The sequence below is a fragment of the Mesoplodon densirostris genome, chromosome 11 (genome assembly GCF_025265405.1).
Source record: "Mesoplodon densirostris isolate mMesDen1 chromosome 11, mMesDen1 primary haplotype, whole genome shotgun sequence".
NCBI classification, from domain to species: Eukaryota; Metazoa; Chordata; class Mammalia; order Artiodactyla; family Ziphiidae; genus Mesoplodon; species Mesoplodon densirostris.
In genome coordinates, this window is record NC_082671.1 from 68,894,492 (window position 1) to 68,914,052 (window position 19,561).

General features: G+C 54.0%; 1 protein-coding gene across 1 annotated transcript in view; it reads right to left on the bottom strand.

The window, feature by feature from the left end:
* Positions 1-17,109, bottom strand: part of FAM83F (family with sequence similarity 83 member F) — a 29,417-nt gene extending 12,308 nt beyond the window's left edge. Inside the window, exon 1 of the mRNA XM_060113943.1 lies at positions 16,624-17,109. Coding sequence (XP_059969926.1) covers positions 16,624-17,109 — 486 coding nt within the window. The remainder of the gene's footprint in view (positions 1-16,623) is intronic.
* Positions 17,110-19,561: the final 2,452 nt, after the last annotated feature.

Below are 19,561 nucleotides of genomic sequence, written 5' to 3' on the forward strand. Positions count from 1 at the left end.
AGGGGAACCCTCATTCACTGAGGGTGGGAGGGAACACTGGTACAGCTATTTCTTAGGGCAAGGGGCAGAGCTTCGTGGATTTAAGGTTGTGCATGCCTGGAAGCCAGCAACGCTACTCTTGGCCACACACCCAGGGAACCTCTTGGATCTTTGCCCAGGTCTATAAGGGGGCAGGAACAAAGACATTCACTGGAGCTTCCTTTGGGATAGCAAGGAGTTGGCAACAACCTGGATGTCCACCTCTAGAAGAAGGGGTGTGGAGAATGTGAGGGACGCTCAGGACAGGGTGCTCTGCAGCAGACAGAAGCAATGAACGAGTTCCATGTGCACAACCTGGGTAGTTCTTTTTTTTTTTTTTTTTTGCTGTACGCAGGCTTCTCACTGTTGTGGCCTCTCCCGTTGCGGAACACAGGCTCCGGATGCGCAGGCTCAGCGGCCGTGGCTCACGGGCCCAGCCGCTCCGCGGCATGTGGGGTCTTCCCAGGCCGGGTCACGAACCCGTGTCCCCTGCATCGGCAGACGGACTCTCAACCACTGCACCACCAGGGAAGCACCCCTGGGTAGTTCTTTTTAAGATGAATGTTAGAGATAGAGATCTATAGCCTAATACCATTTATGTAAATAAAAACACACTACATAAAATAACTCTGCGTGTTTTTCAAGGATACAGACATGTCCAAGGACATACACTGAATATAGGAGGGTGGCTGCCTATGGAAGGAGAAAGGGACAGGAGGGAAGGAGAGAGTAAAACAAGAGGGGCCTTCCCTGGAAGGACGATGGCAGTGGACCATGAACTGAGGTTCGCAATCAGCTCTGCACTTGAGGTCCAAAACAAACAGACAAACAAGCAAAAAACAATTGGCCTGGAACAGTTCAGGGTAGATGTAGCGTAAGGACAACGGGGTGGGGCTGGACAATGGGGTGGGGCTGGATCACGGAGGGTTTTAACAATCCACTTTAGGCTTCATGCCAGCAGAACACAGCTCCCACCATCTCATAGGCCTCCTGATGGCTCCCAACTGCTGCCTGCGGCCAGAGTCTACTTACTGTTTGCTCATTTCCAGACTCTCCACAGTGTCCAGCTCAAAGCTGACTCTCAGTATGTCGCTGGGGAGGGCTCGACTGGCTCAGGAAAGCGCTTCTGGATTCACTCTTGCTTTTGTTTTGTAATTGAAAGCACAGGGAGCCTGCTCGCCCTCACCCCCACCCCCACCCCCACCCGACAGAGGATGTGCTGTGAGAGCATCACAGACTAGAGGGAGAGACGTCCCCAGGGGCCCTGCTTTCGGGAGGCTTGGTCTGCAGCGCCCTGGTGAGAGCCAGCCATCTGTGTCACTACCAATTAAGCAGTGAAATATCTGTAGTAGGAAAAAAAAATCAATTGCTGGCTGACTCCTGCAATCTCGTTGTGCAGGAGAGGTGATAATTACCCTCCGCTTTGGTCTCTGAGGCCCTGCTTGACATTAGTATCCACGGCATCAGGCCCAGGAAAACCAGCTCCCCACTGCCTCCGCTCTGGTGTTTAATGTGCCACGTGATCCTACGTGAGCCAAATCTAACTTCAAGGCTCCCAGTATAAATGGAAAATCAGGTTTTATAAGAGAGACATCAAAGGCACAGAAGCCAGGGAGCCGCATTTCGTCAGGAGGGGAAAGTCATCCCCGGCCTCCCGCAGGCTCCTTTACCTGGTTACCCACTGACCTGTGGCACCCGCGGAGAGAGGTTAATTTGAGGTGACAGGAGTTTTCAGAAGCTGTTGCAGGCTCTGGCAAAGCGGTTCTGATGCTGTAACACTTCTCATCAGGTGTTTGGTTAGCTTACCACCTCCTCCTTTGATGTTCGGCCTCAGTGGTGGGGTGGGGGAACAGCATGTGTTAGGGAGCCTCTGAATTCCCCTCCACCTGTCACTTATCTTTAATTAAGCTGCCAGCTTTTCACATTCTCTTCCTGGACTCCTTAATTACCATTAGATTAACGAAATTAACGAAAAGGACTCCACCTTCCCCATGCACTCCACGGCAACTCTACTCAAGACAGCCGGGGAGGGGCTTTCCCGGTGGCACAGTGGTTAAGAATCCACCTGCCAATGCAAGGGACACGGGTTCGTGCCCTGGCCCGGGAAGATCCCACATGCAGTGGAGCAACTAAGCCCCTGTGCCACAACTACTGAGCCTGAGCTCTAGAGCCCGCGAGCCACAACTACTGAGTCTGTGTGCCGCAACTACTGAAGCCCGTGCGGCTAGAGCCCATGTCCGCTACAAGAGAAGCCAGGACATGAGAAGCCCGCGCGCCACTACAGAGAGTAGCCCCTGCTCGCCGCCAACTAGAGAAAGCCCGCATGCAGCAACGAAGACCCAACACAGCCAAAAATAACTGAATTAAAAAAAAAAAAGGGCCTCCCTGGTGGCGCAAGTGGTTGGGAGTCCGCCTGCCGATGCAGGGGATGCGGGTTCGTGCCCCGGTCTGGGAGGATCCCATGTGCCGCGGAGCGGCTGGGCCCGTGAGCCATGGCCGCTGAGCCTGCGCGTCCGGAGCCTGCGCGTCTGGAGCCTGTGCTCCGCGACGGGGGAGGCCACGGCAGTGGGAGGCCCGCATACCGCAAAAAAAAAAAAAAAAAAAAAAAAAAGACAGCTGGGGACTGACACCCCTGGTGTGTTTGGATGACCCAGTCTGGACGGCCACTGCACTGCCAGTCTCCTCCTCACAGAGCTATGCTCTGTGGCCCTCTGTGCTATGCCCTGGAGGCCCTTCCAAAGTCAACGTCCTCTAGGTCACCCGGGCCAGAAGCCCGAGTCTGCTGGCCTCCTCCTCCTCCTCCTCCTCCTCCCCACGACCAAATCCAATCGGCCACCGACGCCAGCAGGTCCTCCTCTGTGCACCTTCTCTGGGTCAGCTCCGTTCTGTTCCTACTGCACTGCTGCCCTCGCTCGGGTCCCCCTCATTTCTCATTGAACTTCTGGAATAGTTTCCTAACTAGTCTCTCCTCCATCTCTGTGCTCCAATTCTTTCTCCGTAGCAGTGACCCTGCCAAAACAACAGACTGATGAAGTGGTGGGTCCCACAGCCAAACTCCTTAACTTGGCATTGAAGGGCTTTATGATGGCCCCTTTCCTCCTCTCCAGCTTCATCTCGGACCATCTCACGTCTGCCTCTTGTTTTCAGCCGTGCAGGATGACCTGCAGTTACCCTAACTCAGGGTTTCTCCACTGTGGGACTTCCAGGGATCTAGGGACAGTATTCCTTGCTGTGGGGGGCTGTCCTGTGCATCGCAGGGTGCTTAGCAGCATGCCAGTAGCGCCACCCCCACTGGTGACAACGAAACATGTTTGTAGACATCGATAAATATCTCCTGGGGGCAAAACTGCATCAACTCCCCACCCCCTTTTGAGAACAACTGCACACATCAGGCACTTACCAGTTCTTCTGTTCCTACCCCTCCTGTACTGTGAAACATCTACGCATCTTTCAGGACACAGGCAAGAATTTCCTGAACTTCTCCCCACCCGATATTGTTCACCACTCCCTGCTTCCCGCCCACGTTGCGTTCCGGGCACATAACAGAGGTCCTTGACATTTTATTGCAACATCTGCTGGATGGCTCTGTCCCTTACTGGGCTGTGGGCTCCCAGATGGCAGGGAGCATCTGACCTCTCAGAATCTCCACCCTCAGGGGACATCTCAACACGAAGTCAGTTCTCCATGTATGTGGAATGAATGTCTAAATGGAGAGTGTTTCACGTCTACTGTTTTATTTGCGGGGTGTGGACCTAGCTTTGTTGTTAACTCTTTTATTTCATTAACGACTAGACATTTTGGTGGAGGGACAAAAAAAAAAAAAGAATGCTGAGCAAGATTCCCGGTTAGATCATCCTGCTGGAAGGCAGAGTTGAAGTTCTTCCTCAAGGGCATAGAGAAGGGAAAAGAAGTGGGCGCCTTTTGGGACTGCTGCCTGAGCGCCAGTCCCCGGTCTGGTCTTCCTCTGTTCCACCCACCCAAGGTCTTGAAGGAGCAGCCAGCCCACTATTGAGGATAGGACTTTACCAATGGGTAAAAGTCCACGCCAAGAACATCAGACCAGGAAGCAGAGCTGCCACCAGCACATAGAGCCAGCGCCCCTGTGCAGATTATGAAAGGGTACCCGTCCTCCCTGTGATGGAATGCAAGGCAGCAAGTGGAGCACCGGCTGCAAGTCAGCCCTACAAAGCCCCTGGGCCAGGCTCCAGTGCAGGCACAGGCTGCATCTCTGCACTCGGCCCCTGCACTGAAGGACATTCCAGATGCGCAGAACCTCAGAGCTGGGAGGAAATGTATCAGCTAGAGCCCAGCCCCAAGGTTAAGTTACCCAGCTGGGTCTTGGCAGAGGTAGGATTAAAGCCCAGGCTTCTGACCCCAGTCCAGAGCTGTCACCCCCAGATGATGTGGTCATGGGAGGCTCTGGGGACATCTACTCTGGCTAGGACCTGAGGTCACTTCTGGTCACACAAAACCAGGATGCATCCATAGAGCCGGACGATACCACCCTCTCCGTCACTGGTTTCCCCAGCTCTGCTGATGTGGAGCTTAGGCACCAGGGTGGGCGTGGCTGCTGCTGACAAAGACCCCCCGTCTCGCTCAGCACCACGGTGGGGAAAAGGCAAGATGCCCCAGGCCAGGCACGCTCCGTGCAGGTATGTGCTGGAGATGGTCACTTTTTCCTGGGGAGGGAGGGGAGCCCACAGGGGCAGCTCTAGTCCCCACTTGCCCACTGATTACCCGTGTAAGCCTGGGGCCTGACTTTTACCTTCCATGCCTGCCGTGCCTGCCTCCCAGGGCCGTTGAGGGTTTCAGATGAGATCATGCCCATGAAATCCCATGAAAAAGCTGTGCGGTTTTGAGGGGCTATCATCAAACCAGGTGAATGGGGCCAAAGGCCCACACCTCCAGCCCTAAGGTGCCTTGGGGTAGGAAGGGCAGCACCTGGGCAAACTGGTCAGCTGCTGCCTCCCAGAAGGCCCATCTGCCTGGCAGCCCAGGGGAGTCAGTGCTGGGCAGGCCAGCCAGCACCCGGCTCACACATCCCCAGCTGTGGATCGCCTTCTCTGATTTCCCCAGTGAGCGATCTAGGTCTCCAGGGCAGTGGCTGTCAAACTCTAGCCTGAAGAGGATCAGCCGGTGCGGGGCGGGGTGGGGCGGGGTGTGCCCGCTGAATGTGCGGATGCTAGGGCCCCATCCTCAAGAGAGTCTGACTCAGTGGCCCCTGGAAACGCGTTTTAACAACACCCTCCCCCCCTCAGGTGATCTGAATGCAGGTGGTGGAAGGGTCACACTTTGAGTGACGCCGGTGGTGGGAAGAGAATCTACTCTCTGGAAGCAGAAAGTCTCACTGGTTGTGGGGCCTTGAGTGAGTAATTTAACCTAAGTCTCCATTTCCTCATTTTAAAATGGGGCGGTGGTCCCTTCAGGGTTGTTCTGAGTTTTAAATGAGATAATGCAGCGGCACAAGGAACACAGTGCCTGGCCTGCTGTGAGCTGTGGGTCCACGTCGGCACCCCCTTCTCTCCTCTGACGGAACCCAGAACAAAGGGGCCTCACTTCGGAGGCAGCTCCCAGGGAGCCGGCAGCACAGAGCTGCCCACCAGCCCCAGACCTCAAGGTGGAGATGTTTTCCTTTGCCTGATACCATGTCCAGCAGGCCCAGCGCATGGTGATTAAAGCCCAGGCAACACTACACTTCCAGGAAGGTCAAAACTTGAACTGAGGGGAAAGGCAGCTCAATCAAGGGAAGAGGAAGTAAGTCTGTACAATGCACTGTCCCTCGAGTGAAGCTGGGCATCAGTGCCCGCACACCGAGCACGGAACGCACCGCTAAGAAAACTGCGGCCCTGGGAATTCCCTGGTGGTCCAGTGGTTAGGACTCTGAGCTTTCACTGCCGAGGGCCTGGGTTCAACCCCTGGTTGGGGCCATGAGGCGCAGCCAAAAGACAAAAGAAAGAAAGAAAGGAAAGAAAACTGCAGCCTGAGTGGAGAGCACCTGCAGGTGGGCTCGGGACCCAGTTGGCACGGCTGCCCCTGAGCACGGAGAGGTGCTGCTGGAGGATGGAGACAACTCATGGCGGAGGTGCCAGTGCTCCCGGCACACCGCAAAGGCTTTCTTTTGTCATCAAGGCTGCCACAGGCCCCATCCAATTTCTGCCCCGGTGGGATGTGAACAACTGGACAAGAAAGCTTTACCTTAAGCTTCCTGTCTGTGCTCCCTGGGGTGAGAGAGAAGAGGAAAGCCCAGGAGAGGAGGCCTGCATGACTGCCCGGGGAACACCCACGGACGCTGCCTGGCCCTGCCCCACCTGCCTTGCATCCTCCTACCCCTGGACACCAGAGTCATTTAGTTGAATCCCCAAAGTCCAAGAGCATCCTGCTGTGGCTGAAGCACAGACTTTGGAGTCAGGGGTCCCACAGGGGCGGTGAGACCACGGGTGTTACTTGACCCCTGGGAACTCTCCCTGTAAAGTGAGGCTGACTCATGGTTCTTGTAAGGATGCAGAGACACGCAGTGATGCCTGGAGAGCATCTGGCGCTGTGCTTCCTCCCCACAGCGCCTGGCACACGGTTGGGGGGGGTGCTCAGTGTGCTTCCAACCCACTCCCTCCCTTGACGATAAACTCCTCTGCGTTCTCCAAACACACCCAGCAACTCCCACCCTGGTGGCTTAACTCACACTGTCACGACCTTCTCCCTGTGGTGATGGGAACATCCCTTCCCTGTTGAGGTCCTTGCTTCACCCTCCCCCAGGCTGTCCCAGGTTCATTCTCATCCTGGGTCCCCAGCCCCCAGGGCAGTGCGTGCCCTTCCCAGGAGGCACACCTGCTCAGGCCTGTGTCTCTCTGAGCACACGGTGGGGGGGCAGAGACCTGTCATGCCACCGTGCACAGGGCCTGACACGCAGTGAATGTCTAAACAGAGTACCTCTGCAGTAGGGGGCTTCCCTTGGGGGGCTGAGGAAGCAGTCTGGACCAGAGCCCTGGCCCACCGAGAGGACCGAGCCAAGACCACTGGGGTCTTGTTCTCTGCCTCGAGGCCGGGCTGCCCCCAGCCCACCAGCCAGGAATCTGCGCTTTGTCAGCTGGGCTCACTAATTAGACATCATTAAACACCAGGCTCCCTCCTGCACTGGCAGCCCCTGGAGCCCAACTCTGCCAGCCAGGTCACTTCCTCTCCCAGACCCCGTGGCCTCTGTGCCAGCTCTGTTCCTGACTCTGCTGGGCACCACCGGGGCTCACTCCCTGTCCACCTCTCATCCTGATGAGTCACTCCTGACACCCATTCCCCAAACTAGGTTGATGAAGGGGTGCTACAAAGGACACTCGGGCTGGCTCTCCAGAGAACAGACTGGATCCATGTGAGCAAGGTCAACTAATTCAGCCGTGAAGAACCATATGTGATCTGCCAGACAGTAAGAAGAGCAATTCTTTTTAAGATCCTAGGCCAGCTTTTCCCTGCCCCACGGCATGCTTCTGGGATGACTTCCCTTGCACTAAGTTGTTGTTAATTAGTGAAAATTATCTAATGCAAGCTCATTTTAACATTGGCTTAAAGCTAAACATAATTAGGAAGATAAATCAGCTGCTAAGAAAAAAAAACCCAATGAGGATACACAGATGATTTTTAGGATCAGCTGCTGCTTTGGGTTACTGGCCTGGAGCCCTGAGCACCATACAATGTTACGTGGGCAGAGTAAGGCAGGACTCGAGAAGTACCTTCGAGGTCTTTCTTTTTTTTTTTTTTTTTTTTTTTTTGCGGTATGCGGGCCTCTCACCGCTGTGGCCTCCCCCGTTGCGGAGCACAGGCTCCGGACGCGCAGGCTCCGGACGCGCAGGCTCAGCGGCCATGGCTCACGGGCCCAGCCGCTCCGCGGCATATGGGATCCTCCCAGACCGGGGCACGAACCCGTATCCCCTGCATCGGCAGGCGGACTCTCAACCACTTGCGCCACCAGGGAGGCCCCGAGGTCTTTCTTGATTGATCAATCAGGGCAAGACAACTGGAGTTGACAGCTTGCCTGGGAGGTTCTGAGAAGTGGCAAGGAAAACTTGCTGGCCACTGCCAGGTGATGCTGCCTGGGAGGGCTTCGCCAGAGAGGCAAGGGGAGGGTGCGGGGAGCAGGGGAAGGTGGTCAGGAGGGGCTGGGCGATGGGAATAGTGTGAATCTGTGCACTCTGAGGCCTCCGGCCTTGCACACCCCGGCCCTCTGCCCACCCTCCCTTCCATACTGGCTGCTTCAGCCGTCAATTCCCAGGAGGCCTCTGTGCCCCTGGAGCTCAGTGGGATTCAGACTCAATCTCAAGTTCCCATCCAGCTCCACTATTTACCAGCCCTGTGACCTTACCATCTGTAAAATGGAAAGTTGCTGGATTGTTGTGAAAGTTAAATGAAATAATATATTTTAAAAGGGCTAGCACGGTCTGGTATTTAAGTACTCAACAATTAATAGCTATTGACCCGCTCCCTCCAACCTGTCCTGCAGTTTATTTTCTTTTTCAGCATCCACATTTTATTCACCTGTATATTTCTGGAATGTAGCACATGTGAAACATGGTGAGTGAATGAGCAGAAGTGGGGAATCTCCAAGCAGTCTGGGAACCCTTCCGGGACGGGGAGTTGGTCCTCAAGGACCCACAAAAAGGTAAGAAGCCCTGGTCCCTGTCCCTGACCCCGCCTTCTGCTGGCTCACTGCCAGAAAACAGAACAGAAAGAGCATTTATCCGGAGCCTCCCACATACCCCACCAGTGCTGTGAGAGGCCCAACAAGGGTGACCACTGTACAAGCTGGGCCGGGATGAGTTAACAGATGACTAGAAACTCGGGCCAGAGAGACCACTAATTAGAAACGCTCTTTTCCTGGGCTAAGATTCTGGGATCATTAGCAAGTCTACAGACTCCACAAATTCAGAGAAGGAAAAGAAAACGGGGGGAAGGCAGCGGCCCCAGCTAAGGCCGACCAGTCATGCATGGCCCCTGGGGTAGGAGGTGTGGTGGGAGGGAGGGGGAGGGGCAGGGATCACTAGAGTGACTCAGCCTGGGAGTGGGTGTGGTCAGGACAGTGCCAGGAGCAGAAGCAGGCGGTCAGCCAGGACCCAGCCCTGCTCGCTGGTCCTCTGCCCTGCTCCTCTCTCCCCAAGATTGGAGGCCTGCCCCAGAACAGGCTCTGCCCTGTACACTGTGAGGAAGAGGCGGCGTATCTGACCACCAGCCACGGTGAAGCGGTGAGGCAGCATCCTGGGGCGCACCTGGACAGATGGGGCGGCGTGGGCGTGGGCTTGCTGGCAGGTCTCAGAGGGCCAGGAAGTGGCCAGCAAGAGGACACGGGTCGGGGAACTAAGATCCCACAAGCCATGTGGCATGGCCAAACCAAAAACGTCCCTGGAAGCTACCTATACCCAGCTTCCTGGTGACATCTGTGCCAGGGCCACCAGGCAGAAAGAATCCTCTCCCCTCTCGCTCCCACCAAAGTAGTCCTGTACTTGTTTGTTTCCAGAACTAGTTGGTGAGCTTCCCAGAACCTGGCTGGCAACAAATAGACTTTGCTTCTGGAATTTCAGATGGAAGTGGTGGCCACAGGGGCAATCCCCAAAAGTAACTGCATGTGTAGGAGAAGGACACAAGCCTTGAATTCAGACCTGGGTGGAGTCCCAGCTTGCCTCTTATGAGATCTACGGCCTTGTGCTTTCCCTGAGCCTCTGGGAAAACCTCATTTCCCTTGCAAGGTGCTCAGGATTGAATTAATTAAAGGAAATAACATGCAGAGCACCTATCTTTCAACAATGTTAGCTCCTCTTAATATAAATCCCTTTTATCTGCATCTATTAGTCATCTTTTGCAAAACGCTGTCTCATAGTCTTGCATTGGAGTCTCAGAGCAATCTTGTGAAAGTAAGCAAGAAGACAAGAATGATCCCCATTTTACAGATGCAGAGATGGAGGCCTAGCAAGGTCAAATGATTTGCCCAAGGTCACCTGGTAGAGGAGGAAAGACAGAGCAAGAATGAAGACACCCAGGCTCCCGGCTGCCAACGGTGTACTCCTTCCCCTGCAGTGACCTGGCCTCCTGAGACCACTGCCCAGCGAATCTGGCTAAGCTACCATGAGACCAAGAAGTCATGAAGAATGCACCCCTTTACTGAGGCCCCATCTTCTACTTTTGAACTCCCCGGGAAACACCCATCCTCAGGGTTTCAGGGACCTAAAGGGTCAGATTTCAGAGGAACCAAGCCTCAGCCTCCCTCTTCTCCAAAGACAGAAACACAGCCCACCCCACCTCTGTGTCCCCATGCCCCAGCGCCTACTTGTGCAAGCTTTAGTCCTTGAGGAGTCATTCCAGACTGCCCTCGGGCTCTTTGAGCTGGCCCTTCTGGATGACTCTGCAGGGGAACGCCCTCAGGGACCCCTGATTCAGGGACCGGGGAGCCTCCGTGCCTTCCTGTCTCATCTCGGCCTGTGACAGATCCTAGAGAAGACCCTTGGCTGAGTACTCCGTTACCACAGCCCTGCAGACGAGAGGCACCCTGGCAGATGAGAGCCGCCCTGACAAACGGCCACATCAGATCAAGGCAGCTGAGAAGTGCGGGGGGGGGGGGGGGTTGGGGGGAGGGGAGGGCAGGTGGAGCTGCTCCTCTCACCCAGAGGAGGAAACAGGAAGCGCACCTGCACAGGGCCTCCAACCTGAAGACGAGAAGCAACCCCTGACCATCCTAACTCTGATCTCCTGGCAGGCAGCCCCCACGTCCTGAGAGGAAGCTCAGCCACACTTCCCTCCCTGCTCTGAGAGGGGAGAGCGACGGCAGCAGCACCTTTCCAGCACAACTGATGTTCGTACGATACTTTCTTGGTATCCTCTGCTTTCATACATTTTCTTCCTGATTTTTCAAAACCATCCAGAAATCTAGGTAATGCCCTCCAATTTTGCAGGTCAGGAGTCCCAGGGAGGGAAGTGATTTACCCCAAAGGAACACAGTTTATAAGTAGCCAGGTCAGGACAGAAATCAAGACCTTTCAACTTCAGAGCCTATTCTCAGTCCTTGACGTGAAGCTGGGTCTCCATTGCCCAGAAACCCCACCTCCCAGGATCAGTGACTGAGCATAAAAGACAGAGACTCAGAATTCAATAGCCATAGAGCCAAGGGCTTGGCAGGGATGCTGGGACAGGCCGAGGCAAGATCCTGGAAGGACTGTGAAGTGCTCAGTCCCTGGAACTGCAGCTGCGTCATTATCCGCCAGCCTCAAGGGGACAAGGACTCTGGAACTGCCCCGCGTCTCGGAAATAACGCCCGTGAGGAATGGTCACTCAGGGAGGGAAGAAGAGTTAGGCAAGGGGGACAGTGTGTTGGACCCACAGGTCACGGGCTGCCCTGAGAGGCCTTTTCTTGCTCTGCACAGTGAATCAGGCTTTTCAAAGGCAGCTCAGGAGCTCTAGATAAAGCCTCTGATGTGGAACGGTAGGAGAACAGGGAAAGGTATTAGGCGAGAATCGGGACCAGCTCTCCAACAAGGCTGCGAGGTGGCTGACGAATGTACCGCCAGACTCAGATTTCACAAACCAGCGATATTTAAGTATATATATATATTTAAACTGTTTATTTTGTTTCCTCTCTCTTTTTTCTTTTTGAATCTGCTTCATGTCAATATCCCAGTGCCCAGCATGGTGCCTGCTCCAGGCACCTGGTACAGAGAAGGTGCTGCGTGCTATTTGCTGGATGTATCTGAATGAGGGAAGAGCCAATTGAGGCTAACGGGGCGAGACAGTGGCAAAGGCTGCCACCCGAAAGCTGAGCCTCCTGGTGAAGTGAACTGGAGCCTCTGAGACTTTGCCACATCCCCTGGGCATGTGTACCCAGCTGTTCACCCCCATCAGCTGCCCAGACCTCTAACCAAGGCTGCTAACCTGGCCAACCATACCTCCTGCCCTGGAGCCTTTCCCCAAAGCCCTCTGCACCCCCCTCCTCCCAATTTAGAGCATTCTCCTCTCTGCTGCCAGGTGGCTTGTAACAATGGGGATTAAAGGGGTCCCTCGGTAATGTGCAGTTCAACTGGGGACTCTCCAGACACTTGCTTCCCTAGAGGGATGGAGAGGGGAGGGTGGCCAATAGGAGGCAGTTTCCAATCAATTAAACAAACATCATTGGTTGCCTGTGCCGCTGGGGCCCTACAAAGATGACGGAGAGGTGTAGGAGGGAGCCTTAGCTCTTCCAAAGCTGCTAGTCCCCAAGGATAAAATGGGCTCTCCTAAATCGAGCTGTGTGCCAGGCACACGTGTGGCACAAACAAGGAGCCATGTCTGAGCACAAAAAGTCGCTTTTGGATTGAAAATTTGATAAACAGCCAAAGAAGGGTTAGCCTCTGAGCCAGACCCTGAAGGAAAGGGACCAACCATTGACAGGCAGAGATGGGGTAGGGCTGGGCCTGCTACCCATGCCCCTCTGTCCCCCACCAACCAGGTGGGCCTGTTCCTCTCACTGCCATAGGAATAAAGAGTAGCAGCTCCCAGTTAATCAAAGCTTCCCGGCCCAGCAGACACCCTCTCCTGGGCTGTGTTTATATCTACACGGGGTCATTGGTAGTTCTGACCAGGGACCTGGGGAAGCTGTGTCCTCTCCTTGTCCTTGGTCTGAAGACAAATCATTAGACCCTTCTGGACCTCAGGGGCCTCCCCTCTGCCTGACACGGTTTTTGAGGCCCAAAGGAAATGCTGGGGGAGGCACTGTGGTAAGCAGTGAGGAGCTGGTATCCTGGAGTGTGGGGCTCAGGAACGCAGGGGCCAAGGGTCAGTCTTCAAGGTGGGTGGCCAGCAGGTTTTCCTCTGCTCCTGGAGCACAGGCAGTACTCTCTAAACCTACTCAGTAGACTCAAAAATGGATGCCGCTGGTCAAAAGGGAGCTGGGGTGCAAAGATGGGTGGATGCTTGGTGCAATTCTACCCTTCTCGCTGCATTCAGACACGCTTGTAGACAGGCCCTCAGCACCAAAGGTCCTTCCTTAACCCGGTGCAGGGGCTGGGTCAGTGCCCCTCCTGCCACGCCCTCTGTTAAGCACCCATCATTCTGTATTAAAATGATGGTTCATTAGACTATTAGGCTATTTAAGAGCAGAGGTGTGTTTTATATGTCTGTTTTCTACTGAAGTGCTTAGCGCATAGTAAACCTCGAAATATCTGTCCAATGACCAAATGCACTATTCTTCCAAATCGCAGTTATTTGGTCCCCTCACTCTGCCCTTGTAAATGAGAACTAACCGTTTCCTTGTCTACACACGGTCTCGATTTAAGTCCAGTCCCCCCTGCCCCCGCCCTGCAGTTACAGTGGTCACAGCAGCCCAAGCGGCAGCAACCTCCCCTGGTCCTCTCTGCCAGCGTGGGAGAGGCCACAGACTCACTTCTGGGTCCCTGAAGGCACGTTTTCCGCCTGTACTTTAAGCAAAGTACATCGTTCAGTGACACTAAAATAAGCAGATCACCTAAGGGGGATTAAAACGACAGGAAAAACCGCCACCCCACAAGGAACCAGGGCCGAGTGTCTGAATGCTGGCTCTCCAGCACAGGAGGGCGTTCTGCCATTTGCAGAGGCCCAGAGAGCAGATAGGTGAAGACTGACCAACTCAAAGGCCTCCTCCCATTCCACGTGGTCCCACCTCCACCCCTGCTGGGCTGTTTCCCCACTGGCCACCACCCTCTGCCCCTCCTCCCCAACCCCCAATCATATTTTCAAAGTGTCCCCTAGTTAGGCTCCTTTGTCCATAACCGGGAGGCCCAGGTTCAAAACCCTCGCTGGTCTGCACTTGTGGGCAAGTCACAGCCACTCCCCCTGAGGCTTGGTTTCCTGTTTTTCATTCGGGAATAAAAATGAAAGCCCCTCACGAAGTTATTCTGAGGATTAAAAGAGATAAAATATGAAATTCTGGCACACAGCTGGACGTGTGTACTATGTCCTTCTGACCCCCCACCCCTTCCCCAACAGTCACCTGTGTCTCTGCATATAAACCATCTCGGTCTGTCCCACCCAGCCTCACAGCAGCCAGACTCTCCCTGGAGACAAAAGAAACTCCCTCCAGGGTGTTTCAGGGGGAAAAGGAAGGGGGAAGGATCTAGAGGGTTGCTTGCCAGTTGGACAAGCTGGGGTTGAGGAGGTGGGCAGGTAGTTGTTGGAAGGCATAGCCTTTAGGGAGGAAGCTAGGGATCTGGGTCTTTCCATAACCAACCATGTGACCTTTGGGCAACAAGCCCCTTTCCTTCCTTGCGCCTCAGTCTCCTCACCTGTGAAACAAGGTCAACCTCTCTGCCCTGCCTACTCTCAGGATCTTTGGGGAGAAGGTGCCGCACAGATGTGAGTGGCAGGGATGAACAGTCGGGGTCCAGAGGGCTTGTGGGTTTCGGGCACAGATGGGGCCAGAAGCTGCTTCTTCCTGAGGGGTGGTCACCTGCTTTGGACCCAGTTTTAGGACCAGGCTCTAAACACCAGGCCCCCCACATACTCAGCTCCCACCACAACAGCTCTTTCCTCTTGCCAGTCAAAGCCACTTGCTGTTCTGAAGCGAAAATCTCTCTCCTGAGTCTCTTAAGGAGAAACTGCCCATTCCAGTTTCCTTCTCTCTCTCCTTTCAACTCTGCAATTTATGTCCCTTGGGAAGCCCTCCCAGATTAGGTATACCCAGCCTCAAAAACTGTTTTCCTTCCAGCACATCCCCTAGCATTTGAATTAACTCTTGGAGGGCCAAGGCCACCTTATATCCTCCTATGGCTAGTGCCTGGCACACGGTAGGCACTCAGGAAATAATTACTGGTTTAATACGTATGCATTGGATAGGTTCACAGTTGTTCAAGTTTCTGTTGTTAGATATTCAAAGAGTTAAGAACACTCCACTACATAGGAGATTCCTGACATCCCATATGGGACTAGAAGTTCTAGTGGGCAGGGCCCTGTCTCCCCCTTCTTGTAACAGGGGTTCACAACTTGCAGCCCAGGCTGTGACCAGACGAGTTCCATTCCAGCTCCTTGGTTTAGTCTGTTGTACCATCATCCGACAGCACAGCAGTTAAGAAGAAGGACTTTGGTGTTTGAACCCTGGCTTGGCAAGTGACTTAACTGTTCTGAATCCAAACATGAGGAAAATACCCATCTTACTCCGTAGTTGTGAAAAGCAAAAGAAAAAATGCATGTAAATCATTAGCACAGTGGCTGGCACATATTAAGGATGCATAAATCAAGGCTTGTTAGTATTACAGCGTGAGCCCTGACCCCAGCTGCACCCTGCTGCACAGTATTGTCACCCACGTCCTTTCTCCTCCTCTGTCCAAACTTGTCTTTCTCTTTTGCAGAATGCAATATACAAAGAACGCTCAGGTAGACAAGGTGGAATTCTTTAGAGAGGGAGGGTGGAAACATGGACAGTGAAAAGTTAACCCTTCCTTCTGGCAGCCAATCTAGCCGACTACCTGCATCGCGCCTTCCAGGAAGAGGCCCACCACTGGTCTTTCTAGGCTCGTTCAGCCTCCAGGGATAAAAGGGCACCAACCACAGTTACTGAGTTGAATCATAATAGTGAACCCAAGCCACTCCTGCTGTATATTCTGAACTAGGCACCGAAGGCTGCTGATGTTTCTTAACAAATCTCAAATGTAGGGGAACCAGACTTAGCAAATAAAAATACAGTATGTCCCCATTAATTTTGAATTTCATAGAAACAGTGAATGACTTTTTAGCATCAGTATGTCCCAATGCAATATTTGGGTCATACTGAATAATACCTAATTTTTTCTTGTTGTTTATCTGGAACTCAAACTTAACAGGACATCTTATATTTTATTTGGAAGCCCTACCCAGGTACCCCTACCCAAGGGTACAGAGTAAGTCTTCCCCCTGCCCTATGAACTACTGGCCCCACCAGTATTAGAATACCAGCCACTCTGGAAACATCACCTCCTTTCAATCCCCAGGTAGAGTAGACGCCGTAAGTAGGAGCTTCTTCTTGACCTGCTGAGTCCAGGGATCTGCCTTGTCAAAGCACCCAGCACAGAGTCAGGTACGTAGTAGGTGCTCAAAATACATCCCTTAATTCATCCTAGACTCCTTGAGCTCTAGCACTGGGCCCAGAGCCGGAGTGAATGTCAGGGGCCAGAGGCCAGGCCAGCCTTGACTCTGGGAGACCTCCTAAGAGCAGCATGGCTTGGGGTGGGAGGCCACACCACACTTCCTGGGGTTGCCTGAGGATCAAATGAGAAAATGGCCAGGGATATGTTTTGTAAATCCCTGGGTAGCACATAGGTTATTATCAAGACCTTTGAGTGGCCCGTTTTACCACAGGACTCCACAGCCCACACTCTTCCCTGGGGAGAGAAACCAGACAGGGAAATAGAAGCACAGAGCGGAGGAAAGCCAGCGCCTCTGGACACTGTAATGGTGACGACAAGCAACTGTCCCAGCACCTTGTAATCTGCCAAACACGTTCACATCCATGCTCTCCAGAGGACTCACCAGCCCCACGGAAGGGAGGGTTCTTGGACCATTTTCCAGAGGGTGAACAGGGCGGCCAGGCCCAGGCCTTGCCTCGGAGGTGGCGCCTGGTCCAAGGGGCCAGGCGTGCGGGGTGGGGGGGCCTACCTTCTGGGCCTGTTGGATCATCTGCCGGACCACCTGCTTCAGGTGGGGTGCCTTCTCCTCCTTAGGCGGGTGAGTGAAGAGGGTGACGCGGCTCACGCCGCGGTAGAAGGCCACTTCGGTCCAGCCCAACTCCAGCGGGGGCACCTCGGTGTCGGAGCGGTCGGGCCAGTAGGCCAAGGACTCGCCGGACTCGGCCGCGGCCTGCGTCGGGGTCTCGGCCTCGGCCTTGCCCCGGGCGGCGGCGGCGGCGGCGGCGACTTCTTCGTAGGGACTCCAGGCGGCGCCGAGGGCCTGACGCTCCTGGCTGGAGAGGAAGTCCCGCAGCTGCTCCGCCTTGACCCGCTCGCGGTAGGCCTGCTCGCCGCCGCCCAGCAGCGCCTCGAGCGCGGCCCGCCGCCGCTCGCAGTAGTAGAAGGCTGCCTGCGCCGCGGTCACCCTCTCGTTCACGTGCGCCTCGTCCAGGCAGCCGAGCTGGGACTCGGCCATGGCGCCCCGGCCCCGGCCCGGCCCCGGCCCGGGTCCTACCGCCGCACCTGGAGCCGCCGAGGGGCGGGGCGCCTCACCTGGCCGAGAGGGCGGCCAATCGGCGCGGGCGAGGCCGTCGGGCGGGGAGGGGCAGCTGCGCCCTCCGCCTCTGCGGGACGCGAGCGGCGCAGAGGGCCTCGGGGGCTCGGCTGGGGACGCGACGACGCCTAGGCCTACGTGGCCCAGCCCGGGGCGGGAGCCCCGGAGCGGGCCGGAACTTGGAGCCGGGCCGTAGTTAGACCCACGTGCGGCCTCTGGCCCGCTTTCATCTCCTGGCCCCGACCCCTTCGTTGGGGGAAAGGTTGGGGACCTAACCCTTCCTGTTGCCGGGCCAGCCAGACACGTCCCAGCGCGTCCATTTTCCCTGCTGTTAGGGCCCCGAGCATGTGGTCTGGCCAGGGTGCTTCTGGGGTGGCCGATCTGACCACTCCTCGGTTGGGGGTCCGGGGGCCCTCTGCTAGGCCAGATTGTGACGGCCTAGCAGGGGCGGTTGGTGTGCAAAAGCGAAATGCTAATAAAACCCCCAGCTCCTGGCCCACGTCCACGTGTCCCAGTCTGAGATCAGAGGCCCCTCCAGGGGCTGTCAATCCAACACTTTCACCAGGACAAAAATTTCTTAAAAAAAAAAAAAAAAAATAGCCACCCAGATACAGCAAGGGTGTAAGCAGCAGCAGTGGAATTTTTTCCCCCCATTTTAATTTGAAGTGGTTTGTGTGTGTGTGTGTGTGTGTGTGTGTGTGTGTGTGTGTCTTCCTCCCTTGAGTTCAAACATATATTTTAAATCACTAATATAGTAATCAAGCCTCTGGCAGCCTATCTTGCCCAAACACACACACACACACATACACCCCACCAGCAGCTCTGCTGTTTCCCATTGGATCAAGTACAATCTTCTTAGTCATAAACATATTATTTTGTTCATGCACTGCTGTACAATTTGATTCTCCACATTCAAAATATTTTCAGGTCATAGCAACCAAAGGTTCACATTTCTCTCATTTTATAGCACGGCATCTTAGAGCTGGAAGGAGCTTTAGAAACTAGTTCAACACCCTAGAAACATGTGGTTTGCCCAGGTCTCCCTGTAAAGGAGAGGCAACACAGGGGACTATTAGGTTCTCTGTGTCTGGGAGATCTTTGCCCTGCACCACGGCCACCTTTGCCCTTTCTACTTCTCTTGTGAAATGACAGAAGGTTACTGGGGACATGGTTTTAACCCTGGGGACTTAGCAGAGATCACCTAATATTTCTGGGTCTTCCTTTGATGGCCTGGAAAAATGAGGGTTAGATTTTCAAATATCTGCAAATTTTGTGACAGTAGTCAATTCTGGCATCCTGTGTCAGGTCAGGGATGGTGAGCAGAGAGGTGTCCATCATCTCACTTGTGTCCTCTGCTATTCTTGGGAATTGGAAGGCCTCACTCCTAGTAACACTCTAAGTATAGACAAATTTCATCTTTAGATGGGACAGCATTTAGTTTGTTTTCTGATGACTTGATGCCCTATAAGATGCCAAACTCTAAGCCCTGAGTATACAGAGGAGCTCAGAGCAGTGGGAGGAATAGAAAAACACACAGGAGAATAAGACAGGTGTGATGAAAATGCTTTTAATAAACTCAATCAGCAATGCATTGGGAGTAAACATTTACTCAATGCCTACTATGTGCCTGGCACAGAGTATGTACTTAGTACGATTTCTTTAAAAAAGAATGAATTAGGGCCAAGAAAAGGGTAGGTGCAAGGAGCTGTGGGGACTTTGAGGGAAGAAGAAATTAATCTAACTAGTGGGATGTAGATAAGAAGGTCTTCACCTACCAGGAAAGGATCTTAAGTGGAGCCTAAAAGGAGGAGAAGAAGTCAAGGGGAAGAGAGGGAGTGAAGACATACCAGGCAGAGGAAGTTGGGATTGGGTGTGGTCAGAACATCATGCTGGCATAAGGCACTCGTGGGTTCAGCTCAAGATACTCAACCCTCAGAGCCTTAAGTATCCTCATCTACAAAATGGGATAACAATGCTGACCACCCCACCACCCTGTGACCTCCCAGATTATTGTAGGTATTAAATAAGATCACATGTTTGATTTAATTAGCAGTTGTGTCTGACTGATGGAAAGTAGTTGGCAACAGTACTTCTAAAACTTTACTGTGCCCAGTAGTCACCTGGGGGGATCTTGCTAAAATGCAGATTCTGATTCAGTTGGTCTGAGGTGAGGCCCAGGAGTCTGCATTTCTAGGAAGCTCCCAGGTAATGTTCGTAGTGCTGGTCCATAGACCAACTGGCATAGCAAGGATTTCAGAAGCCAGTGAATAAGAGCGTGAACTTTCATGTCAGAGAGTCCTGGAATGGAATCCCACTTTCTTGGTGCAAGCTGTGTGTCCCTGGGGAAGTTCTCCTTTCTGAGCCTTGGCCACAT